The sequence below is a fragment of the Tinamus guttatus genome, unplaced genomic scaffold (genome assembly GCF_059628265.1).
Source record: "Tinamus guttatus ecotype Peru unplaced genomic scaffold, ASM5962826v1 Tinamus_guttatus_pri_ptg000246l, whole genome shotgun sequence".
Classification (NCBI taxonomy): Eukaryota; Metazoa; Chordata; class Aves; order Tinamiformes; family Tinamidae; genus Tinamus; species Tinamus guttatus.
Genome location: NW_028288780.1, coordinates 6,450,094 through 6,476,418, shown reverse-complemented (window position 1 = coordinate 6,476,418; position 26,325 = coordinate 6,450,094). Strand labels below are relative to the sequence as shown.

At 38.3% G+C, this 26,325-nt stretch overlaps 1 protein-coding gene across 2 annotated transcripts; it reads right to left on the bottom strand.

Annotated features, from left to right (window-relative positions):
• Positions 1 to 530: 530 nt before the first annotated feature.
• Positions 531 to 26,225, bottom strand: POLR3A (RNA polymerase III subunit A). Of its 2 annotated transcripts, XM_088526401.1 has the most exons (32): positions 26,176 to 26,225; positions 25,866 to 26,001; positions 25,146 to 25,283; positions 24,412 to 24,583; positions 22,948 to 23,102; positions 21,861 to 22,100; positions 21,158 to 21,320; positions 20,814 to 20,950; positions 20,453 to 20,556; positions 19,531 to 19,672; positions 18,888 to 19,028; positions 18,139 to 18,208; positions 17,828 to 17,955; positions 16,994 to 17,132; positions 16,042 to 16,206; positions 15,741 to 15,913; positions 14,856 to 14,967; positions 13,684 to 13,802; positions 13,146 to 13,283; positions 12,612 to 12,782; positions 12,385 to 12,498; positions 11,191 to 11,226; positions 8,365 to 8,451; positions 8,199 to 8,281; positions 5,764 to 5,934; positions 4,926 to 5,019; positions 4,719 to 4,811; positions 4,127 to 4,291; positions 3,446 to 3,610; positions 3,007 to 3,138; positions 1,592 to 1,724; positions 531 to 796 (listed from the first exon to the last, which is right to left on the bottom strand). In XM_088526401.1, exons 1-32 carry the CDS (start codon positions 26,217 to 26,219, stop codon positions 648 to 650), a joined length of 4,209 nt encoding a protein of 1,402 aa, XP_088382527.1. In that variant the 5' UTR covers positions 26,220 to 26,225; the 3' UTR covers positions 531 to 647. The 2 variants fall into 2 exon arrangements, with proteins under 2 accessions (XP_088382527.1, XP_088382526.1); XM_088526400.1 differs by lacking the exon at positions 11,191 to 11,226.
• Positions 26,226 to 26,325: the final 100 nt, after the last annotated feature.

The following is a 26,325-nucleotide window of genomic DNA, read 5'->3' as shown; positions in this document are numbered from 1 at the left end:
AATATGTATTATCTTAAAGTTACTTACTTTTCTGGTTCATGCAAAGTACCTTAACAAGGTACACCTATGATTTAAGAACCTCTTAGTATCCTCCAACTTTAACAGCCTTATTTGGTCATAATCTAGTTTTACTGACACTCACCGTAGTGCCAATATAAGGTAGACACTTCTCACTTATAAAAACCCCATCTCTGATGTTGCAATATCAATATTGTATTTTCTTCCTAAATCACTGAAAAGCACATTTCCATTTGAAAGCTTTACTTGTGATCATGAGGAAACAAACAGTTTCTACAAAAACTAGCACCCACTACCCTGGGAAATAACTTACATAAAGTGACCAAGTTTTTATTCTTCTCAAGGCATATTGTTGATTTATTATTTGTAGCATGGAGAACTCTAGCACAAAACCTTTTATTATTTACTTATTTATTTTTAAATCAGTCGCAATCCACGCAATCCTCTCTGGTGCGGAGAAGCCTCTTTCATATCTCTAAAAACAGGTGGTCAGCAACGGGGTAGTTCTCACATTATTTCCTTTACAATTCACTTACTTTGGGAGACACAGAACTGAAAATATACATTCCTTAATATAAATTATATGTCTTCTTCCTGTTCCTTGCTTTGCCCTCTGTTTTACCCCAGTGCTATGTAACTATGGGAATATGAAACTCGTTATTATCAAATATCAGAGGCCTCCTAGGAGGGGCTGATTCTTTGTCTGCTTTGTGCAGCAGCTTAAAAAGTCCCGTTCCAATATTCATTGGGATTCCCATGATGATGCACTCGGAAACACCTAGTGGAAAAAATAAATAAATTGAAGCATCTGAAGAGTAACATTTTCAAAATATTTTTTCATTCACTATGCTGTATGCATTGATTTCTGAAATCTTCTGGAACATCACACGTACAGACCAACATCTCTATGATGTTATGGTCATCAGAACAGCAGATCACTATGTCACACAATTCTTGTTATAGAAATTCTAAATAATTAGAGAGAAACAACGTAAACATCTTTTCTACCAATGAAAGAATATCGTGGTGTATGTCTTCAGAGAAAATGAATTCCACCTATTATCAATTACAGAAGTTGCAAGGCAAAGTTAATTCATGTTCCTTCATTGCTCAAAGACTTTAGTCAAATCCAGCCAAATTTCCTTGAAATTCCTGCAATTTATCCATGAAGAAGGAATATTTACTACAGTTTGACTAATTTGAGATTGAAAAAAATTTTTTTAATCAAAAAACCTTTGCAGTGCAAAGAGAACTACAGCAAATAATTCAGGAATGGGACAAATTTCCTGGCATTTCACCTATTTAAGAGGTGAGAGGAGAAAAACATAAATTGGTCAAAGTCTGCCTTAAGAAACCTAAGACACTTGCTCATCTGACTTCAAGATTTCCCATTGCCAGTCGAAGGCAATACTTACAGGAACATCTCATAAATTTCTAGGATCAAGACAACACTGACTGGCCTCAGTCTTTACATTTTTGACACCCAAGTTGAACAGAAACTTTGACAAAGGGCTCGCAAGAGTTTTCCTGCTGAAAAAGGACCACAGACTGTGACGAAATTTGCAGTACTTACCACAAACAGAATCCTTCTGTCCAAAGTAGGCGGCATCAAAGAGATGATCTGCAGTCTTTTCAAAAGAAGCCAGCATCAACACGCTTTCCTTCATTTTTGCCAGTCCAAATCTCGTGATGCCCAGCACTTCACCCTTCATTGGTGGGGAAACGCAGAGAAAGACTGTCGTTATAATGCCTGGAAGTCAGTTCCACTTACTAAAGAAACCAATTAAAACAGTAACAAAAACACTGTATTTACTCTAACAAAGTTATGATAAAAGAACAGTACATAAAAAGTTGCTATCTACCATATAGTATGGAATATAAAATATGCTGCTTCAGAATTAAACATCTTGAAGGTGAATATTTTGATAGTCCTCAATGCTTATGTAGAACAGAAGCAATTATTTGTAAACTACAGAACCCATTACGAACTGTTAAAGAAATTCTTTTTTTTGAGACAAAAATATTGGAACCAATGAAGGACACAGACACAGGAGCAAACACACAATCATGTATTAGTTGCTGAGCTACAGACTTATAGGGTGTCTCAAGAACAGAACTACAAAAACACTTTACTACAGCTACTGCTTTTGCCTTGATGAAGATTTGGTCCATTTGTGCTTCTGCCACTACCAAACATCCTGATTGTAAAAGGCCATACAGCTTTTGAGGCACAAATCAGAAGCACAAACAAGAGATAAAGTACCAAACCCCAGTGAGTATAAAGCCCTACACTGTGCTGCCCCTGTCCACCGCAGTGCAGCAGCTCAGCACAATCAGCCTGAGGGGCTGCTGTAGTTAGAGAAACCTCATTTCCTCCATTGGTTTTGTCCAAATTAAACCCCTGCTCTCTGGCAAGGCAAAAGCAGAAAAACTGACTTGACTAGGCAACATGTATTAAATTAAGTATTCAAATACAGCTAACAGATCAGTTGCTAAGGCAAGCATCCACCAATAAAGAGCAGATATCACCTTGTAAGAGCAAGTCCTGGAAGGCTGTTCCTACTCGACTTGCCACCTGGTCCTGTTTGCAAAGCCTGGATCCTTTGACTCCTGTACACAGTGCAGCTGCTACGAGCTACAGCCCAGGTGGTTCCCTGCATCCCAAGCCTTAAGCTGCATGTGTGGCTACCCCACACTTGACTTGATCCTATCATCTTTAGGCTTTGCGTTTTCATGGTGAAATTATGATGCTCTACTCCTTACATCATTTTTTTTCCTATCAAAGTAGACCTTTTTTCTTTCCCCGCCAAGAACTGGATTAGTGAACCGTTTTGTTTGATGTATAAGCAATAGTATTAGATGGCACAACATTGCTGTCAAACTATCTCTGAACCCAAGTTCTATCAACCTATAACTGCTTTCCATCTTCCTAGCTGATCCCTATTCTTCCCAAACATGGTAATATGATTTGAGTAGATTGGTACAAACCTTGTATGTCATTAGATCAGAGAGCAGCATAACATGTCTCCTATCGATGCTCATACCATGGTTCACCATTGTATATTGAATCTCATTGATAATGGTGGTCCGAGCAGCTTCAATTCCTAAGGTCTTCTCTACCTAGAAAAACAAGATTTTGTTGGATTAACGACTAACCACATGTGTGAAGTCAGTAAGTTTCTGAGCACATGTCTGTCATCAGAAGAACACAGCTTCTACTGCAACCATTTTGTATTCCTCCATTTAAAAACCTTTTCGGAACAGTGCTGCCAGCAGAATTATTCTCTTGTATCAATACATTCTGACCACTATTAGTGAAATGAGGTATGATTGGCTATAAATTGTTACATATGAACAGAAACAAGCACTTGTAATAAACACAGAACGAGGAGAGAAAAAAAACCCACAGTACCGATTTGAGCATTACCTCATAAGTGTTGTTAGAGGTTGTCTTGGTTCCTTTCACTCCATGAGTAGCCATAACTGCTCTCAAGTTATCACCTTCAACTAGAAGTTTGTATTTCTCCTTACCACTTTGTTCATCAATATGAATGACAGCTCGAGAAACCTCTGGTATACCTTGTACAACCACCTTGACAAAACAGAAGCCCGATGGAGTTTGATTTGTACAGCAATGCAGTATATAGAATATAAGGTACATTCTATCAGCATTCAAACTTATTTAAAAGCTCCAATCTCAACGTGATGCATTAAAATAAACACAAAACTAGGTGTTGCCTTCTTAAATACATTAGTGTACATGTGACATTCACTTTACACCATTAGCCTTACTCACTACCTGAATTTTACATCAAAATCCTCAAATTCAGATCAGGCTATCTGAATGGTGCATCCACACAACTAAAAGGGCACCCTGTCAATAATAAGGTCCCCTGAGTGTCATTTTTAAAATCCAAAGTAAACCATCTTCTCACACCAACCACAAAATAGGCCAGATGCTGTGATGGGGTCCACCAAATCATCGTTCTGGACTCAGACTACCTCCACTATAAATACTGACAAAAAAAAACACTCCATCTCCCACTGCAAAGCCCAAATTATTACTAATGATTATCTCCCAAAACACGAGACAAGACTGGGCTTTTACCTTAGGCAGCTCTTCCTTAAGGGACTGCAAAACATAATACATGGAACTCTTGCTATTTTCCCGAGGGGTCACACATACAACTGCCTCTCCATGGACAGCAACATCTCCAGGTTTCACTCGGAGTTTGGATATGCAAATCGAGTAGCGCACAGTCTCTGCATTCACCTGGGGCAAAAAGAAACAGCAGTCAAACACTAGTATATAACTTAAAACTTTTAAATCTGCTCAAAAAGATGTAGCAGATTTTTGGTCTGAATCAAAAAGTGGAATGTAGAAAAATAAACAAAGGGAACAGTGAATAACAGCGAATTATTTCACAACAGTGAAATACTGTCAAGTGTTGAGGGCCTGCACCTTCCTTATATTTAGCAAGACACTAAGAAGTAAGTCTGCTAAACAGAGCAAAAACTGTCCATTTCAGAAAAGGAAAAAAAAAAAAAAAAAAAAGACTAGGTGCAATGTAGCACAGCATATGCTTCATTCACTTTCTACTTCTCACTTCTGATGGTCTGATTTCTGCTTCTGAAAAAGAAACAAAAGATCCTTTGGAATTTTCCCAAAGCACATCATGAACATAGTCTGAACAACTCACCTCTAATCTCAACAGTCTAATGCGTTCCAACGAGAGCTTGACCAGAATGAAACAATCGTCAGGAAGAAACACTTCTTCAATATATTCAGAAATCTTCAAGAGAAAGTAATGAAATAGTTAGCATGAGAAAATAGCTAAAATGTCCTAGAACAACAGTCTAAAAGATTAATTATGACATTTAAGGCATTATAACACATTTTTTCCTACCTCTCCTAATAAGGTTTTCTCAATTCTTCCTTTAACTAGACGGGCAAAATCAGGATCATCATCTTTGTCCAACTGTGCTGTTATAATAGGTGTGCTACAGAGAATAATCACACATGGAAAAATAACAGAGTTATGAAGATGACCATTTGTATGACAGCCAGACTTAGGAAATCTATCACATAATCTAAGATAATATTAACGAAGATAGGAAGACATTTGTTCTCCTCAGTACATTTAAGAATGTTATTCTTCAGCTACCTCAGGTTGCTAAAAATAAGCAAACACACAAGAAATTACTATGATAAAACACCGGATAATTTTGGTGGCTTGCACTACTCTAGTATTACTTAAGCATGGCTTTCAGGAAGCCCAGGAACAGGCATGTTTCAACTATCACTAGACTCCAGAAAACCTTACAAGACATGGGATACCTAATGGAACATTAAGTTTCAGGGGACAATATTGCTTTTCAGTCAGTAATGGGTTTAACTCATTTGATTTTCAAAAATAATAAAATTTGAAATACTGTTTTCTAGCTCTAATTCATCACTTCCTGGGACAGACAATATATTTTTCTTGTTCAGGTATGTAACAGAGTCAATGTAATGTACTGATATCAGTACATATATACTGATATACATCGTATGATATCATATATACTGATCATATATATATATTGGTATATACATATTGCCATGTGTATATACTAAATATTCCATTTCCATATATATACACACACTATATATATTCAATTTCAATTCGATATACGATTCAGTATTCATATTGACAGTTTATCACTCTGGCTTCACTAAAGCAAATAACAAGATATCATTAGTACCTAATTGCCTTTGAAGCATTAATGATTTCTTTGATCCTTGGCACCCCCAAGGTAATATTCATTGAAGCAACACCAGCAAAATGAAAAGTCTTCAGAGTCATTTGTGTGCCAGGCTCTCCAATACTTTGTGCACAAAGAGCTCCTACTGCAGAACCAGGCTCCATCTGGGCCCTGAAAAGAAAATCCTTGTATCAAACACACGAAGAGACATGAAACTCAACAAGGCATAAAATCCTAATCAAGCAAAGATAAAAAACTCTCCTGTACATATGAGTTTGGTAACTTTTTCAACTTTTTCTTTTTTTTTTTTTCTTTTTTTTTAAAAACCCAAACACACAACATCAGAGAGTCAAAGGTCACTGGTACTCAGACACTTATCTTATGCAAGGCGAGAGGATGCCCTAGTAAAATATCCATAAACAGCAAATAAAAAATGTACTTCCCTCCTCCTAAAAGTAAAGCAGGAAATTCAAAATTCTCCAATCAGGAAATGGAATATTCTGAATACTCTGAATTGAATACTCTGATGTTTTCACAACTCCCATTTAAATGTTTAGGAGAGGAGAGCTTCAGTCTTTTAAGTTATTGTGAACATAACTCTTTAAATGAGATCAAAATCCAGAAATTAATGCTTTACTGTTTTTAGTTTATTGAAAAGCCTAAATTGATGGCCTACTTTTCTTCTAACTCTGCACATAAGGGGACCATTTCTTATCTGACCCTTTACAAAACCTACAGGCTTTGAAAATTGATTGTCCTCATAGTAGAGGAAATAAAGACCATCTCGCTAAGTAGTCTGAAAAGGAGACTGAAAAGGAAATTTACATCTTCCCCTAAAATTCTGTTCAGATTCTGGAATTAGTATTCTCCAACTTGCAAAGAGCGCAAAATGATCATCTTTTCTAGAGCAAGCAACTTCAAGAACTTACAGGACAATACCACTTCCTAAATCAATCTAATTTGTAGCATCATCTTGCATTTTCCTTCATGAGCTCTTACCAAGTAAAAATGCTATCTAATAGTGTTTAGCTTGTAACATCTGATGAAATTGCGTGGCTGCAAAACAAAATCATTGGAGGTTATTGTTTTCACTGTTATTTGGAGATCTCTTGTCACTCATTCATGCTCTATCTACCCCCAAATTGCAGCTATCCCAGAGACTTCGGTTCCTGATAAAATAACAGAAGCCTATAAAGCAGAAGCATGCATCACAACAAGAACATCCTTTCCTAATATAGCACATTTCAGCTAGCAGACCAGCATCAGCCACCATACACCAGCATCATGTAACACACTAAAATAATATGCGACTAAAAATAGCCCACATTTAAGAGAAGCATACACTAGTAATGCTAGCACCTGAAAACAAAAGCAGATAATCACTTTAAAGTATGTAGGTAAGGAATTTCATATATACATGAAGTTTCTAGAAAAGGAAACCACATTAGCAAGGAATTGATGCAATAAGACAGTGACCAGCAGCAAGCTGTACACCCAGGAACAAACCCCAGGACACTCGGGACTTTTGCTAAGTCAGTGAAACAACTTTCAAGGATTAGTGTAGAGGTGAGGCTACTCATGCTAACGCTGTCTTGTTAAAGATCAGCAAAAATGGAAATAACCCTCCCAGAAGTGAGTAATAGATTCAAGAACATGAACATCAAAGTGTAACATAAGTCTTGATAGATTGTGTAGCTCAAGATGAACCATCAAGTTTGTTCTCTTCCAGCTCAGAAATTATTTTACATAGACTCTGGCTGTTGGAACAATGTGCTGCAAGGAGGGTCTTGCAAGTAACAAGTCTATACAGATGTTTCCAAGTGTTAGTGTTTAAACAATATCCTCAGACATTTTGAATTCCAGCACCTTTGTTTTCCACCTCAATCTACTGTCCAAGTGCAGTCTGAGGGTTCAAGCAACTAAGGAGTAGTGACAGCAGAAAACTGTGCTCCCAGGTATGACTAGTGCCATTTCAGAGGACAAGTGCCTCAGCACAAGCAGATTACTTGTCATGCTCAAGTCTCCTGAATCATGGATTTAAAAAAAAAGAAAAGTTTTTTTTTTTTTTTTTTTTTTACCCTAAAACATAAACGGAACCCAACCAGATTTGTAACAAGTCATCTAATGAAAACATCTGATTAGGACTCAAGACAAAGGTGAAAATCCTGGCTCTGTCAAACCCTTAAAACTCTCACACCACACTTAGCTCTGTGTCGTTCCCACCTGTAAATGGCAACTTTTTTTAATCCTTCTTCTACCTTTGTTTTGCAGTGTTTATGTCTTTGGGGCCATTTGTGTCTTATTGCTTATTTTGCCTGAATCAGTATTTACAGAGAGCAAAAGAGGGAAAAAAAATACTCTGCTTATAATTACTGACAGTTTGCAAACCAAATGGTAAAAAGTAGACACGCGCAAGCAACAGGCCAAGCACGTACCTCATATACTTGTCCCTGCAAGTCTCCAGGAACTTTTCTAGCTGGGTTGGAGTAATCCTATCCAACTGATACAAAACTCGTGGCTGAAAAGAGACAACAGCTGATGATGCAAAAGCTTATGAAGATCTACAATAACTGCATAATTAGCCCCATGAGACTTAGTTACCTCAGTTGTGCCATTATCATTAATGCCGTATTTGTCCCTGGTTTTCTTTATCTTTTCGGAAACGCCTTTGATGAATTTTTTAACTTCCTGAAATTAATAAAATAGGGGTCAGCAAAGACTTTTTTTTTAAATAGAAAATTTCAACAGTAAGTTACTTGCTTACAGCAAGAGTTATCAAATCATAGACACACAAACTATAATTTAGTAAATCATACTGCGTCCCGTGTAGCCACAGATTAGTATCACTGCTTGAAAATAAGTAGCCTGAAAGTATTCTTCCTGAGCACACACTGAACACATGAAGATTTGACTTGAGTACATCATTTTTTTTCCAGTCACCACTCACTGACACTCTTCTGACCATTCCACCTCAAAATTTGTAGGGAGAATTAAAAAGAACCTCAAAAATACTTATTCTCTGGGCATATCAACCCAAACACTTTCTCACTCACTTCTCAGCATTCAAAATAAGTCAAAGTGGAAAGACTGTGTCACTAGAGAAGCATATAAAGGAAACTGCATTTAACATGGGCTAATACATAAACTGGCCCTCCTTCATCAGGTTTAACCCCAAAGGAATTTTTAAAAGCCCTTACTGAAATGCAGATTGACATAATAGTTTCATAAAAATATTCAACATCTCTATGAAGCATCATTCAGGCATTATGCCTAGCTTAGGAGACAGGTATGTACTCTAGAGATCATGAAATATGAGGCTTATTAGTGATTTTCCTCTGAAACTGGATTCAGTGCAAGTCATTACCAAAGCACGGGCTATCCAAAACAAAACAAAGAAAAAAACAAAAGCAAATAACTCCTGTCTCCTTCAGCAATGATTTAAGAACATCTCTGTGGAGGAGTGAATGCTTTGATTCTTAAGAGTGCATTTGAACCCCTTCCACCCCATTAAGCCTGCCTGACCACCAGAAAAGTTGCTATAAAGGAACACTTCACTCGGCGCGAGGCTCCTTCCAACCGCTGCACAGATGGGCACTGAAAGTTACCTGCAGCACTGAATAAACCTCTGAGCGACTGTATTTTTAAAATTTCATTCATAAATTGTTATCTAAATACTGTTCTATTACCTCCTGAGAGAAGCCTCAGATTCTCCAAATAGTGATACTCTTTCTGCTGCTCAAGGTGTTTTCGGACAGCTCATTATTTTCCATGAACACTAGAACAAAATGCTAGTGAAAGAACTGACGGGAGAAGTGTGCTAGTGGCATGAGGCTTCAAGCTGTTTCCCTCTCGCATGACAACAAACTGCATTTATACATGTCTGCCTCTTTTGTCCTGCAGTAACTCAGTCATTTACAGACGAGCTATTCGGTCACTGGGAAGGTGTTTTCACTCTTAGATATTTGATATAATACATCATTTAGTTTCCAAGATAAATATCGATTATTAATGTCATATGAAAAATTAGTCTTTCTACTACTTGTGCAGTAAACAAAAAGGAATATTGCATGGCTTGCAGAAGATCATTCAGAGCATCCAGTCAAGGGGGAATAAAAAAAAAACAAAACAAAGCCCTAGAAATACTTAAAGGCAATTGCTTCTGGAAAGATCCTTCTTTTATAGGAAAAGGGGCAGAACTGAGATGTGACAACTTGAACTCTCTCGCAAAGAAGATATGTTATTTTATATTTTTGCCTACTCAGATATAATCGGGGACAGCAATAATAACGAAAAATAAAAATAACAGTAACAACCACAATAAACCACGAATCAAAAGAAGTTATCACACTGCCTGCGATATTCGTAATATGTAGAAAGGCTGCAATAGGAATGGCTTAGGAAGCAGAGCAGCAAATACAATGTTAGGATCACCAATTTATTTTTCTCTTTGGCAGTCCCCGAGCACATCCAAACTATGGATGCATTTATGTTACCAACTGTAGCTGGTCTGTGCTGAGCCTCTCTGTGGAGTTTTCCTCTGGAGTGCAACACTCTCCTCCCTGAGCACAGAGCTAGCTCAGAAAACAGCTTCTATGATGCAGCCCTGACCCACTAGGCCCTTCGGCCTGAGCCTGGTGAACGGGGCAACCAACAGACTTGGTAAGTTCAGGCTCTACGTGGACCTTGTCAGCTCCTACACAGCTGACATGAAGCCCAAGGAGCAGCCAGGGTGGAGAGCCCAGTCGTGCAGGTGTTCATCCTGTGTTTCCCAGCACAGAAGCCTGGAGCTTGACCATGTGGAGCACTGAGAATCTGGCTGCAGCATCCCTGGCCTAAAACACTAAGCTGAATCTGCCAAAAGCCACATCAGACAGCAAGGGGCTTATTGCAGCAGTTGACTTCCCCTGAGGGAGGACAGAGTACAGGCAGAACCAAGGCCAGTGTACTTGAAAAAGGCTGTTTAGCCATTCTGGATAGACTTATTCTGCACTACAGCAATAAACCCACCAGCTTAACCTGCTGGTAAGGTAACAGCAGTAAGCAAGATCTGTTCTGGAAGGGAAAAGTGGAAGAAGGGATAGGAAAACATCAGGAAAAATACATACCAATACCCCTGGAGGTCAAGAAGACAAGTTTTAGAAAGGAAGAGGAGGGATGTATCTCTTAAGTAAGTTAAATAGATCTCTTAAGTTTAAATAGATATCAAAACAATCCCGAAATTAATTGCAGGGATTAATTCGTGTGTCATGGTGTTCACCATTAAAAATGAATTTGGCCAAATTGCTGTCATGTTGTGAACACCTAGATTAGAATTCACCAAGCAGGCACATATATATTCTAATCACTTACTGGAGCACTATACAAGCATCTTTAGCTAAGAAGCACTAACAGTTATGCCCACACAGTGCACACACATGCTACAATTACCTCATTATATTTTTCATAACCTGTCTCAGTTAATGTCTTCCAGGATGAAAAGAAAAAAGAAAAAAATGAAACAAAAGCTGAAATTTAAAAATCAGAAATACAAATTATTACTGATAAGATGATGCAGCTATATAGCTATATCTATGCCTCTGAAGTGAACAGCATTTATTCAGTTTACTGATACAACATTTTCAATTCAGCTCTATTAACTGAATTGTTTATCTGGTTCACACGCACCCTATTACTGACTTTGTCACCTTCTGCTCTGAAGCACTCATCTCCTAAGCAAACCAACTCGCCAAAAGCAGGTTACTGAATTCATGACTTTGTCGTCACCATCAGAAATCAAAAATGACATCAAGGTCCACAGACAGGTTAATTCTACTGTTTTTAGCTGCTCTATCCTAACGAAGCCATAGCCCAGGCTGCTAACCAAATACTCAACTTAATGCTCCCCTGAACATGAGACTTTCACAGTTCAAACTGCAAGGCGGCAAAACACAGTCATGTGAACATTCAATCATTCATTCTTAAAAGATGTAAGTACTCCCCCGAAGATAAACCCTGCTAGTGGTAACACAAGTGCTTTGCTGGGTTAGTATCAAGAAAAGCAAGCTAACTATATGCAGATGTATATGGCATTTTTACTGAAACAAGCAAAGTAAATGACTAAAGCCAGGTACTTGGAAGACAGCATCAAAACATACATAATAAGGGAGGGTGCGACTCTGTCCTAGCCGTTCCTCACATGCAGTCCATGAGGATTACTTTTCTTTCCAGAATATGATTATAATTACTGTAATATTTTGCAATAGATAGAAGTTCCAGCAAAGTATCTCAGATCTGACCAAAGGCACCTTCTACTCAAAAATCCCTAGAAGTTTCTCCCATTTCTGAAGTTGCTTTTGTGGACACAAACAACTTGCAAGAGAATAATAATTCATATTACCATATTAACCTGATAGTCCCACATATACACAGAAAATATCCAGAAATGTCTTACTGGACAACCCAGCACTGCTGCTGCTAACGTAGCAAATTCAGCCATTGCTCCTACAGATTGATATTAAAACAAACAAAACACACTAGCAAAATCAAAACGAAACATACACACATTTATTTCTTTTTCCTAGATTTATAAGGTTAAGGGAAGGTTAATCCTAATGTGAAAAGGAAATGAGAAAATGATATTACCTGCAGAAAACTGTCTCTGCAGCAAAGAAATTCATTCTTCTTCATTATGGACTCAGATGTTAATACCAATTCATTTTTACTAAGGGCTGGTTCATTACGGCATGGATACACGGCCTTAGAGAAAAAATTACTCCATGTAAAAAATATGCAAAAAATATGCAAAAAAAAAAAAAAAAAAAGGCTACACAGAAGGGGCTACTTCTAACTAAGACTTCAGTGATCCTTACTCTGATGTTGTCTAGAACTCGCTTGAACTCCAGTGGTTCATCCTTCCCCTCCATTGCTGCAGGATCCAGACCATCTCCTCCATAAATAAACTGAATAATGTCACCAGTAGAGCTTCTGACTGTTAAATCATATTGAGAACAGAGATCTTCAAGTGACTTGACCAGCCGCCTCTGATGGAAGAGAGAATAAGAGAGTAAGTAAGGGGAGAGAGGAAGTTAGAGGTTCTTTTTCAAAATAGCTATTGATTGAGATTGCCTACACCTATAGTAACTTGACTTAAATTTGGAAATAAATTCCATGTCATCATTAGCAGGCACAAAAACCAATTTAATTCATAGATTATTTATAGAACATAATTTATAGGACTTTATGTACACGGCAAACACTCACATAGACTTCATCTTCCTCACCCCCCCCCAAAAAAAAAAAAAAACCCACCCCAACGACAAAAACAAACACCAAAGAAAAAAACCACCATGACAAATATCCTCCTTTTGCAAAATTGCTAATACCCTCATTCCACTGACAGTTACCTGCATATATCCAGTTTCAGCAGTTTTTACAGCGGTATCAACCAGACCTTCTCGACCAGCCATTGTATGGAAGAAAAATTCAGTAGGAGTTAAGCCAGAATAGAAGCTATTCGCAACAAAGCCCTTTGCTGCTGGAAGCTACGTAGAAAAGTAGAAGAAAAAAAAAATTAGAGAGATCCAAACACAGTGCATATTCTGTATACATGTAACAGAAAAGTAGGTATTATAACTTTGCCTAAACTACTTGAGGAAGTTAGCTGATGCACACATAATTAAATAAAGCTTAATACACGTTGAGAAAATTGCTCTGTAAAGTTCAATGTTTAGTTCTGAATAAAGACTTGAAAACCCTGTCAAGATTTTACTAAGTTATATTAAGATTTAATTTCTCTATATTTAAGACACTTAACATGCACCAGATCTGTTGCTTGTCCTTCAGTCCTAGAATGACACTGCACTCTGTCATGTGTCCCTCTTAAAATGCTTTTAACAATCTATTTTACTTCGTTGACAAAATACTGCAGGTGTCCAAATTTACCTTAGAATGTTTTTCGAAGTGAGGCAAGGATCTGTTCTCAAACCCATCGGGAACTCGTGACCCACTGATGGCCTGCTGACCCACACAGGCAATCATCTGCGATATGTTAATGAAGGAACCTGCCAAGAAAGCCAACAAACCAACCACAATCACTCCCAAATGGGCACATCTGTGTTCCTTTAATCACAGAGCTGTCTTCACTTAGAGGAAAATCTAGTATTTAGCTTGGAAATTCTTCCAACATGTCCTCAGAAATGCATCACCTAACCCAGCTTTTTTGTTATTTATCCTGTCATTTTAGCATTTACACAGTGACTAACAATAACCAACCCTTTTTGTTTTACCTTTAGGCCACAGATAATCATGCCACCAGTATCTGATTAAAGGTTAAACATCATCTTGTTTTATTATATATTGTGGTTTACATGGCCCATGATCCAGACCTACATATTTTGTCTCCCCATTTATCAAACATTTTACAATATTTTTAATAAGTTTTACAAAGGGTTTAATGTCTACTAAGATTCCTACAATAAACTAAATCCTGACGAATCAAGTCACATTGTGTCCTTCTCCCACAAATTATCCTCCTAATACATTCTTCTTCTTAGATTTCAATATTTCTTCAGAAATAGAAAAGCTCCATCCTAAGGCTTTCCTCAATTTGTCAGATAATAGATCAAGAAAGGCAGAACAATTAAAATGATTTCTTCTAAGGTATCAAGAATAAAAAGAAACCTCAGACAAAAATTTTAATATAAAACAAGTATCTACTACACAGATGGTGCTTTAGAAGCTGAGGACTGAAAAATACCTCCAATTCTTAAGGCATCATTTCTGGCTGTTTTTCTGTGTGATAGATTTCTGGGATAAGAAGTCCACCTGAGATCTTTTTACTGATTTTAAAGAAAGCATCTTAAAAACATCTACAATACTAGAAGGATGCTTTTCATCTTTTACAACAAGTCTAAACATTCCCACAATATGTCAGTAGGATTTCAATTAACCATAGCCCACATATATTTACCAAGAAGAGTCATGCCAAACACACAGGACAAACTCAATACCTGCACCTTTGACCACCTGTACAAAACAGGCTATAGAGGGAGCACAAGCAATGACAACAACAGTGATGCAAGCAGCACTTAACTCCAAACCTGAGCAAGTCCTACCTTTAGAACCACAGAGAGCCATGATGAGGGGACTGTTGCTCTTGTCCAGCTCCCTGAGACAGGCACTGCCAGCATGATCTCTGATAACAGAGAGTTCTTTAAGGATTAAGGCCTAGAATCCAAGAAATCCAAGATACAGCATGAGTTAGAAATACCATACACAAACAGTACCCTGTCACTCACTACCAGTACCTTCAATACTCCATAGGGAATTAAAAAGAGAAGAAAAACAAACTTAGATGTTTGCTTTTAGTGAAATGAAATAAAACAAATAATTGCAGTTTGGCTTGCTATAAAATGGGGGGTAGCTCTGCCTCTTTTGGCAGCATCACCAGCACAAGCTAGTTACACCAACCATCAAGTTAAGCTGTTAGTCAGCCTAATTCATCCCCAAAATAAATTTTGGGCATAGTTTGCAGTGATAATATCGCCATGTATTAAGGGCTTACTAGCTGTATCAAAAATACATATACTGAGTAAAGAGAATGACTGTAAGACTCTGCTTTCAGACATAGAGAAACAGTTAGAAATGAGTAGATAACTGTGCAATAATTAATTATTGGTGGATTACAATCACTGGTGTTGCTATTGATTATTAACCTACTCAGTAAATATTGGTAAACGTGACATGAACTCCATTCTGCTTAGCTGCTGTATTCTTTCTTTCTTACGTGCTACCCCAATACTTCTGGCAGGGTGGGAGGATCACACAAGTCATTCAGTGTTTATCTACCATTAGCATAAAAATCAAGAAGAGCTACAAGATCAGCCCTAAGTGGCCTTAATCCATTCACACATGCATCTCAGCAGACAGCTTTGAGCTTTCACAACAGCAATGCACTCATGAAATCTCCAAACATATATTCATTTTGTTTGAAGTTTTACCTCTAGTGTCTCTTCTGCAGTACAGCCAGGTTGCTGCTGCAGCTTGCCAGTGTTCAGAGCTTCAATGTACTCATCACATTTCTTGTAGCCAGCATTCAGGAGTTCATACTTAGCTTTTAGCAGGCCCTGTCCAGGGGTAACATCACCAATTCCAATCGAAAAGCCACGGTTAGCTGTATTAAAATAACAAAATGATTCTGCTAACTCAGTACCATAGGGAGAAAACACAAATCAAAATAGGAAATGTTATTTTAGGTGTAAGATGCTGTCTGGCAAAGAAACGTACTTCCTCATTACTTACAAAGATAGACAGGAGCAAGCCTGGCTAGCCGTGACATGGCATCTGCAGCTTCTACCTGACCCCAGTCCCTCAGCAGGATGTAGAAGATATTGTTCTTGGATCCTGAGCCTAAGGTTCCTTTGTCCATACTGCCACCCATTAGCTCACTATTTTGAATTGTGACATCTAGAAATGAAATAAAGAACTCATTTTTTAAGTAGTACTTTAACTCTAGCAGTACATTTTGAAACAAGTTTTTATATAAAAGCCGAGTTAATGAAAATAACAAAGTTCCAAGCATATATTTACCGTATCTGCAGAAGTGCAAGAAGGAATGTTTGGTATAACAACTGCACTGCAATGTAAATCAGTGGTTCCTCCCTAGGTTCCTTAACTCACACTTCCCAGCAGTGAAAACCCAAACTAAAATTATCTGCTCATTTTTTTCCCCCAAGTGTTACCATACGAATTAAATTATTAACCAGAAAAGCTTTGCTCATCTCCACCTTTGCTTCTCTGCTACACTCTGACTTCCCTAACTGAGAGGACATAGTTGGTCCTCTCAGTTAGTTTGATCTCTTAGAAAAATTCCCATCTTCCTTTCATAGCTTTACTCCTTTTGCTGTTTGACTTCTAAGCCCGGCATCACTATTTCCATGTGAGATATTACATCTTCCCATTTGCCCTCTGCACAGCCACCCTAAGCTTCTCGGCTTTTCTTGCCTTTCTTACTTTCAAATATTGCATTAGCATCACTACAAGCATAGCATTATATAAAAGAAACATTATTACAAGAAAGCCTTTAGGTCTTTTCTTTGATGTTCAATAGGACTCCAGCCTTTTGAACAAATGCATAATTTTAGTTTTCATTTCAAGAACACTTATCAATTCCACTAGAGCTCAGTAGCAGCAAACTCAATCTCTACAGATTATTTGAAGAGCTGTAAAGCAAAGCTTCCGTAGTGTCACTCACAAGAATCATTGAAACACAGGTCTTCTCCTTTGCCACAATACTGTTTGCCCTTCGTTCGCAGATTGGCTTTTACAGGACAGTCATCACTGGGCTTGAGAATGAGGCTGAAAACCTGTTTTCCTGTCCACAGTGTTACAGGCTTAAGAGAACAAAGGGACAAAAATTAGGGTTGGAGGTTTTATGATACAACTACATTAAAAAAGCAGGCAGAGTTTAATTGTAAAATTTTGTTTTCAAAAATGAACTTTTATATACTGAACTATGATTTAACAAAAATTACATAGCTATCATCCTCTTCAATCCTTAGATTCCTAGACTAACAGTTAAAACGTTATTTCACAGGTGTGACATCTTTTAAGGCTGGAATACTGAAATTCAGAAGCACCCAGCATCCCAACACGTTGCTTCAGGGCACCCATGGAATAATGTGGTTTCTCCATTTGGCCAGACAATAGTCTGCATAGAAACCTCAGTTTTACCAGCTAAGAATAAAACATCCTCTACAGATGATCAAGAGCCAGGCAATCCGTTTGACAGTAGCATGGTATCAGAACTACTCTGCTTTAACCCCAAGGGAATTGGCTGGTGACAGCTGATGGTTTAGGAATTCACCATGCAAGGTCAACTTGGTTAAGCCTCAGGCACCCAACTCCTGTGTAGCTTTGACCCCGGTTTCTTGAATTTTATGCCTTACTATATCTGATACATTGGAAATGTCAGAGAAAACAAGAACTGTCACTGAAATTCCTTTGTTGAAAGCATCACCATAGGTCAAAAAACATAAAACAGAGAAAGGCCTCATAACATTAGAAAAACAAAGATACTTTGACTCACCTTCAGAATTGCTGGGGGTGGAAGGCGAACTTTAATCTTTTCATCCTTTCCCACTAGGATAGAAGCAATAATTTGACAGGCTTTGGCTCGATCAAAAAAGGTATCTTTTAGCGTAAGAAGATAGGCACCTAGATTGTATTAAAAAATGATTAATGATTTCATTCTGGCACCAGTTACCACTTAAATTACACAGCATCAGTAGTAAATCCTTTCCAGACTTTTTTTTCCTTAATTCCTCCAGTGATTATGTAACAAAAATAAAACAAACAACTGTTCAAACACACACCTCTAGGAGAAGCTTATGTACATACCTGTAAGGAAATCTTGAATAGCAGCAATTAGGGGTTCTCCATTTCTTGGCGTTACCAAGTTAGCTTTAGTCTATGTGAGATAAGAAACAAAGATAATGCATTTGAAAAGACTGATATTGCATTTGTGAATCAACAGTGCCCTAAACGAACAAGGTACTGGAAAAATCCTCAGATTGTTGCCACTGACTCCACTCCCACATCACAGAAAAATGACAGCAGCCATCAGATCCCTTGTTATCTACCATCCTTTTGACCCTTTATCTCTCAGTTCCATCAGACAAATCTCCTGTCTTGTCTTCTCTGGTAAACACTGCTCCACCACCACCTCACCATTGCTGCCTCATTTCCAATTGGTCAGACAGCCCAAAACGCTGAGATGTCAGACTGGAAGGCAAAATACGAACCTGGTAACACAGCCATCTTCCTCTGGCAGTGCTCACTATTGCTAATGTTAGTCAGGCAGAAAGATACTAAAGAAATTCACCTAATCTAAAATCATGTACTTGCCAAGGATAATAAATACTTGTCTAATGGACAAGCTAATGGACTTGACAAGTAACAGATTTATTTAAAGAACCTTAATTTTCCCCTCAATTCCCTTTCTCATACTTTTTGGGCTACTTCACAGTTTAGCATTATCATTATCAGGTAGCTAAATAACTAATTCAGATTTTACATGTGACATAAAAGGTTCAGGGCATAGCTCATCTGCTACTAGCCAAATCCCAACAGCAACATGATCTCCATACCCCCATTAGAACAAGTGCTTCTGCTTTTGCTTCTTCTGTCTGAGGAAGGTGAAGGTTCATCTCATCTCCATCAAAATCTGCATTATACGGTGTACAGACACACTCATTAAACCTGAACGTCCTATGAGGTTTTACTCTAGCCTGTAAAAGAGGACAAAGACAAACCAGCACACAGTCAAACACATTAATAAAATGAAATGCCATGTCACACGACACACCTGAGTGTCTCCTTATCTGTCTTTTTATTAGAGACTTAAATCATAATTTCTGATCAAATGATTTATTGAAACCAGGTACTGACAGAAACCGATTGCATTACACAAATCTGAGTACTAATCTACGTTATCTAGAGCTTATACAAAAACTAGAATAGAGCATGCTTGGCAGGGATCACATCTACTCTGCAAAATGAAAGGTCTAGGCAAGAAAAGATATCAAGATCCATTATGTCCACTAACAACAATGCACACTGCCTAGTTCCACTTCAATTCTCAGGCATAATGACAAATAGACTGGTCCTCGTCATACCATGTTTCAGAAAAAGCTATTCATTTTTGCCAGTTTGAGAGATGAACAGCAGCAAAGGTAAATTATCTAAGACTCAGGTGATGTGCTAGCACTCTACTAGCCTGTGTGCACTTACAATGTGAGCCATGATGCTCAGCTTGTGTAGAGAGGGTTGTCGGTTGAAGAGCACTATGTCACCATCTATGAGATGCCTCTCCACAATATCTCCAAACTTCAGCTCCTGGGCCATCTTTTCTCGGTTCCCGTATTTCAAAAACCTTATAGCAACACGTGGCAATAGAGACAGAAATAATTAAGTCAGAAAGACATAGAGAAAATATACTGCATTTATAATGTAAGTTCTTCCATTAAATGTTGGAGTATTTCTATTATAATGACTAGGGGATAAAGTGGTGTGCAAAATGTTGCATATTAAACACCAGCCCTGTTAGTTTTAAATAAATCATGAATCTGCAGTGTTAATTACCAAAAGCACTGTTACAACTACAAGTCAGAAAAAAGCCTAGGCATAAAGATTTGAAAATTCATAACCCTATGATTAGGAGTTTCATTAACATACAATTCTTGTCACTAGGCTTAACCAGAGGGCAGACTAGCCCTTCCCTGAGGGCAGTCAGCAGGAAGCTCCTCACCGCTGGCTCCTGTGCATCATTAAACCCCCAAGCTCCAGAGCTCCCAGTACCAGAGACAGCAGCCCTGAGCCAGCCCAGACCATCTCAATTGCTAGTGAGAGCACACAAATAAACTGCAACAACACAGCAGAGCCATGTGCACTACGCCTCTCAGTACTTCCCAGAATACAAACCTCATTCCACGTTTTTACATTATCCAGAGTACTTTAGCGTCTACTACACCAAACACAAGATAGCCCATCCTAAAATAATCTAACTGCGGTTCACTATCACTAGAAAACAAGAAGTTAACGTCATTTAGAATGGATATTGAAACATATATATTTTTAATCCTTATATATAACTCTTTTCACACAGCAGTAAAAACAAGCTGACAAAATGAATCATTTCAGATCATCACAGTACCTTTTCATCTGAGTGTGCCTTTGTTGAATGAAGTTGGCTCCAGGATGAACATCAGGACCATTTCGGACAAGTTTTCTCATAAAATTAATGTTTGCTTTGTTCACCTGTTGTGCAAAAACTTTGATCAGAAACAAGTGAAACACACTTGAAATAATTTGCACCTACTAGCAGCAACAGAACTAGCATAGTATCATTGAACCGCTATCACATCCAATGCTTATTGCCTTCCTCTGCTGTTCCAGTTAGAAAAAACTACAACACTGATATCTGGTAAAAAATGAAATCAAAACAAAGCAACAACAACAAAAATTAAAAAAAAACACCCACAAACAAGAGTAAGTTTTGGTTGTAAACTCCTTACCTTTTCTGGAAAGGTTAGTATTTTAGCAACATGAATAGGCACTGCTACTTCATCTATTCGTAAATTAGGATCAGGTGAAATGACTGTTCTGCCAGAGAAATCCACTCGCTTTCCAGACAGATTGCCTCTAAATCGACCTAACAAAACAAGCAAGTTAAAATGGATTTACAGAAAGGCATTTTTAAAACATTATCTGTAAAAAAAGCTTTCACATTAAGAGAGCATATCAAAACAACTTTAAAGGAAAATCACACGAAAACAACACAATGAAGTGTGGACAAAGTGATGCTTTGAAATTGCCTGTATTTATGGCTTAACTAATTAAAACAACTTTGCAGACAAACCTTGCTTTCCCTTCAGTCTCTGAACAAAACCTCTAGTCCACTTTTTAGGTGCCATATTGAGAGGAATCCCAGAGAGCTCACTGTTGATGTACAAGGCACACTGCAGCTGAAGGAAGTCCCAGTCTTCCATAATCATCTGTGTTTTGGCTCCTGATATCCTATGCTGAACAAAATAAGTAAGCCAATTTACAAAATAATCAGGTAGGAAACTAGCAAAGAATTTTCTGATAATGACTACAACTACTTGTTTTTGTGAAAACAGCATGAAAGAAAACTTCATAACCCATTTTAATATCCAAGGCAATAGGACAGGCCTCTCAACAATACGTTGCGGAATACAGGGAAAAAAATAAAAAAAGAAACAGGAAGGCCTAGAAGTAGCAGGAAGAAGCTCAACAGTAAACAAAAAGATATTTGTTGAAAGTTATAGAATGTTTTCCCTATCCAAACATTCAAAAAGTATTATTGCCATGGGAGGGGGAAAGGAAAAAACAAAACAAACAATCAAAAAAAAAAAAACCCAAAAAGCACAGCTCCATTTGAAGCAAGACTGTGTTTCAATAAAAGGTTGAAGGACATAGCACTGCAGGATAAGCTGCTTTTTAGATGGTAAGCAGAGACACACATAAAAGCAGTTACTACCTTCAGTTCTAACCAAATCTTTTCCTGAGGTGGCAACCCTGGCAGCTGGAAGGACACTGACCTTTTTAATCACATCGTTGAGGAAAATGATCTCGGTCAGTTTCATGGTCAAGTCATCTTCATTGGTGCCAGACTTCAGGTCACTCACAACAGAGGGTCTGATGCACAATGGGGGCACTAAGAGCCGTGTGAGGATCAAATCTGAAGGTTTCCCTGCTTCTGGGTTCATCAGAAGCAGAGGGATGTCTTCTGCCTGGATTCTTTTGAAGAGGTTCAACACTACTAGTGGATTCAAATTTTCCTATCAAATACAAACAAAACTATGTTTCAGCTTGCTTATTCTTGTTTTTCTTCTGTTTCTCCTTCTTCAATAACAGAATATACTTCTCACTATGTTACTCTCTTTTTTAAATAGACCTTGAAAGCATTTCATAATCACTTCCCAAAGCAACTCAGTAAACTGTTTACAACAAACTTACAGTAAATTATGAATATCCAAGTTTTAGCAGAAAATCAACACCTCCATAACTTATTTTTAAAACTTTACTTCTCTCTTCTCAGTTCAGCTACTGGTGTAGTTTAAGAAAACCTCTCAGATATACACTACTTTTTTCTACTCAGTTATCTACATTAAGATATGCCTGCCTTGCAAAGAGCAGAAAGAAACAGCACTTCACATACAGTGACAAACTGAAAGAAACAAAAAAGATTTCTGATTAATTCACATCTCTCCTCAGTACTAAATCATTCTGAAGCACAGAAAAAAAGTGTATTGTAATCATCCCAATCTTCAAGTAAATCTACAAGGATGTACAAAGTTTATACAGCTCTACATTTCTTCTCCCCTTTTTAGCTTTTAAGTTTCACATACCAAGATGCATTTCTGCATAGCAATGAATATTTCCAGCGCTTCAGCAAAAATATCCCCCCTCTTAGCAGAGAGAATGTTAGTGTGTTAATATAATCTGACACATAAGCTGCTTATTTTTCCAAGGTTAATGTTACTTTAATGGATAAAAAGAAAAATCATTTGTCTTACTAGTATGCAAGACTCTTAGTACTTCTTAAAGGTTTTTAATGTATCTGCTTGTGGTGGTCTATTTCATACACAAACACTAGCAGGAAATGTAAGGGATAATAAATTTTACCTGAGCTCTTCCCAGTAAGGATTCTACTTCTTTATTATGTTCTATGGCAGTTTCAAAGGATTGGAGGAAAGTGGATACTATTGGATCTACCACTTTCTTATTGGTCTTGTATTTTTCATGTATTATTTTCAATAACCCACACTTCTTCACAGTTCCTGCAAGCAAGTAAAAGTTTTTCAAAAATAAAAACTTATAAAACACGTCAACTTCTCTTCCAAAACTATATATACCTTCTGTATAAGCACAATAATCAAACTTCATCAGCTTTAACTGGTTTCCCAAAGTCATGAAACAGGAAGAGGACAATGACAGCCTTCCCACTTGTACTGCTACCGTATTGCATCTTGATCACAAGGTGTTTTCTGAATACACAAGAGGGTAGTCTCTGATCCTTTAATTTCATTCAGATCTCCTTCCATCAGAAATTTCTGTTTTTCTTTTTTTATTTTTAATGTAAAAGTTCTCACAATAAAAACTGAACTAAGGTGTGCATTTATATATTATCTAATTAATTTCTAAAGTCATTTTGGAAGCGAATCATAGAAAAAATCTGGAAAGCCTTTTCATTTCATACGGGTATCACTATTGCTAAAACTTACTAGACTAGTACAAATACTTTCCTAATTCATTTTTTTTTCCCTGAAATATACAGACCTATGTCTATACTGTTTCGATGAGCAAAATTCTGAACAAACAGGAAGGTAGCTACTTGGTTATGAGTGCCATATATATGTTTAAGAAAATTAAGTGGCAGGCCAATACATTTCAGGAAGAAAATTGAATGTTCAGAAAGAAATCTGAACTTCTGAGAGTTCAAATAGCAAAATCTGCATTACAAGTTTTAAATTATCTGTTCAATTTAAATCTGTAATACTGCAGCAACCTCTTGCACAGCAGTGTTACTTCATCAGCACACATATAGAAGAAAATGAGTTTTGAAAAATCTGTATAAAAATTTTACTGCATTTACAATTTCACTGCGTCCTGAAGAACAAATTCCAGTGAAATTCAACATCAAAATTCCAAGCTACACTTTTAGAATTAACTTTTCCACAGGACAAAAAATTCTAAACTTACAAAATGCTATTTAATACAATTATGAAGACTAAAGGTCAGTCAAAATTACAAGGCCTACAAATGTTTCTAAGATATTTATCATGGACAGTAAATCTCAGTTTCTCAAAACATGTTAAGCAGGCTTTCTGCCATTATTCAAGAATCAAATATTGATTACTGACACAAATGGCTACCATATCAGACAAAACAAGCCACTAGCTCAGCGTTTATAGACACACACACGAGATACGAAAACTCTTTGAATTGAAAATGCAATTGTCTGTTCCCTAATACCCATTAGCCCTGGAACTGACAAAGATATTCAAGATTTGGATGCCTATCACAAGAGGTCAAAGTAAAGCCAAACGCTGTTCACAGCTACCACTAACTGCTCATATCAGCACTCACCATTAAAGGCACCACAGTAAGGACAAGTATTTTTCTTTCGGCATTTTTCGGACACTTTTTTTTTTAGCCCTCTCTTCTGAAGATATGTCAGGCCAGGTCGCTTTAGATAATCCAAAAATTGTTTCTTTTCTTCCACAGATAGCATGATACGGCAGCAGGTTTTGCAAATCATCTTAAATGTAAACATATGTAAACATGATTTAACAGAAACACACAGAGTTTTAACAGAAATAAATTTAAGAGGTTTTGCCGTAACTTGATTAGAACCAGCATATACTTTTCTGATTGAGGTACACAGTTTGGACAGAAAAAAATCAACCCACATGCCATAGGTTGTATCACAGAAACAAGTACATGAGAAAATGATCTGCTCGAGGAGACATCTGATGACAACTGTCATCCAGCCTCTTCAGAACTTTAACAACCCACAGCTTTGATGTACTTGAAATTCCTATCTATTAAGTACAACTCAAATATTTGATTCAAACTATTATAGACAGATACCGGATTAAGGTGATCAGTCTAAGATCATACATGGCTTACATAATTAACACTGCCTAAGTAAATGCATTTTACAATACATAAAACGCCCAAGATGCATAGAAACATAAGAACCAAGAAAAGCTACAGCACAACCCTAATTTGGTCTTCTGAGCTACTATGCTTCAAAAAAATTTTTTGATCATTTCCGTCCTGCAGACGACCCACTGACGACAAAGCATAAATACATTTACCTGCAAGATGCCTATCACAGCTTTGAAGTAACCAACGTGGAAACACGGCAGTTCTAAGTCAATGTAGCCATAATGTCCTAAACAATCAGCTAGATTTTTTCCACAGGTTTCACAAGGACGGTCTTTTTCACTGGTTCCCTGCAAAGAAGAATAAAAAATTAATTTTAAAAAAAGTTTTTGCTGTAATCAACAGCTAACTGAATAAATGGTAGGTCCATGACACTTCTGAAGCTATCCTGCCAGCAGACCCAGGGTGCTATTTTTTTTTCCCCCCCTGCATCAGCAGCATGCCCAGTAACATTGCACTCTGCCCAAGCTTTGAAACAGAGAAGTGATATTAACTCATTCTGCTGTTTTCAGTTGCTACCGATGCATGTTACCGATGAGCAACCGAGTCAGGCACTCTACAGATGGGTCTTGTGCCACCCAACAACCAAGCTCAATGTATCTGTCAACTGCCTCAGAGGAGTTTCCCTAACCCCCCCAAAGGGATGAGGAAAGTCCCCGTCACACAGCAGGTTCCAAGCCCACTCGGGTGTTGTTCCACCAGTGCAATGCTCCAGCAGCACAGTGCAACTGACAGCCTCCCCGCTCCAGCAGAGGCATTTGCACATTTCTCGGAATGAAGTGGCAATTCCACACTTCCTTTCACGCTATTTTTAAGCACTTCAGGAAAGCTCCTAGCACTACGATCAAGGGGAGCAGGGCAGGGGCTCTCACCATGCGGTGGTCGAGCACGCCGTACTGCAGAGGCGCGTGGTGGTTGTCCTGGCTGTACAGGTTCTTGCTCACCACCTGGATGTGCGCCTGCTGCCGCATCTCCTCGGGGGACTTCATGCCGAAGCAAATGTGGCTGCTGCGGGACGGGAAGGGACAAGCGCACACGGGTGAGCGCGCACAACCGCGACGCGGACACGCGAGCGACAACCCACGCGCGGCGGCGCAAACCGCGTCCAAACACGGCGGAGACCGCGCTGGCCTCCCTGACACGCCCGCTGCCCGGCGCTGCGGGGCCAGCCGCCCCACTCACATCTTCTTGGCCACATCGGTCTCCCTGAACTGCTCCTTCACCATGATGGCGACGGCGCGGCCGTTGCGCGGCCGGCGGAGCTGCACACGGCCGCGCAGACTCCGGCAGCGGCGGCGGTGCACGCACCGCGCATGCCCGCGCAACGCCCGC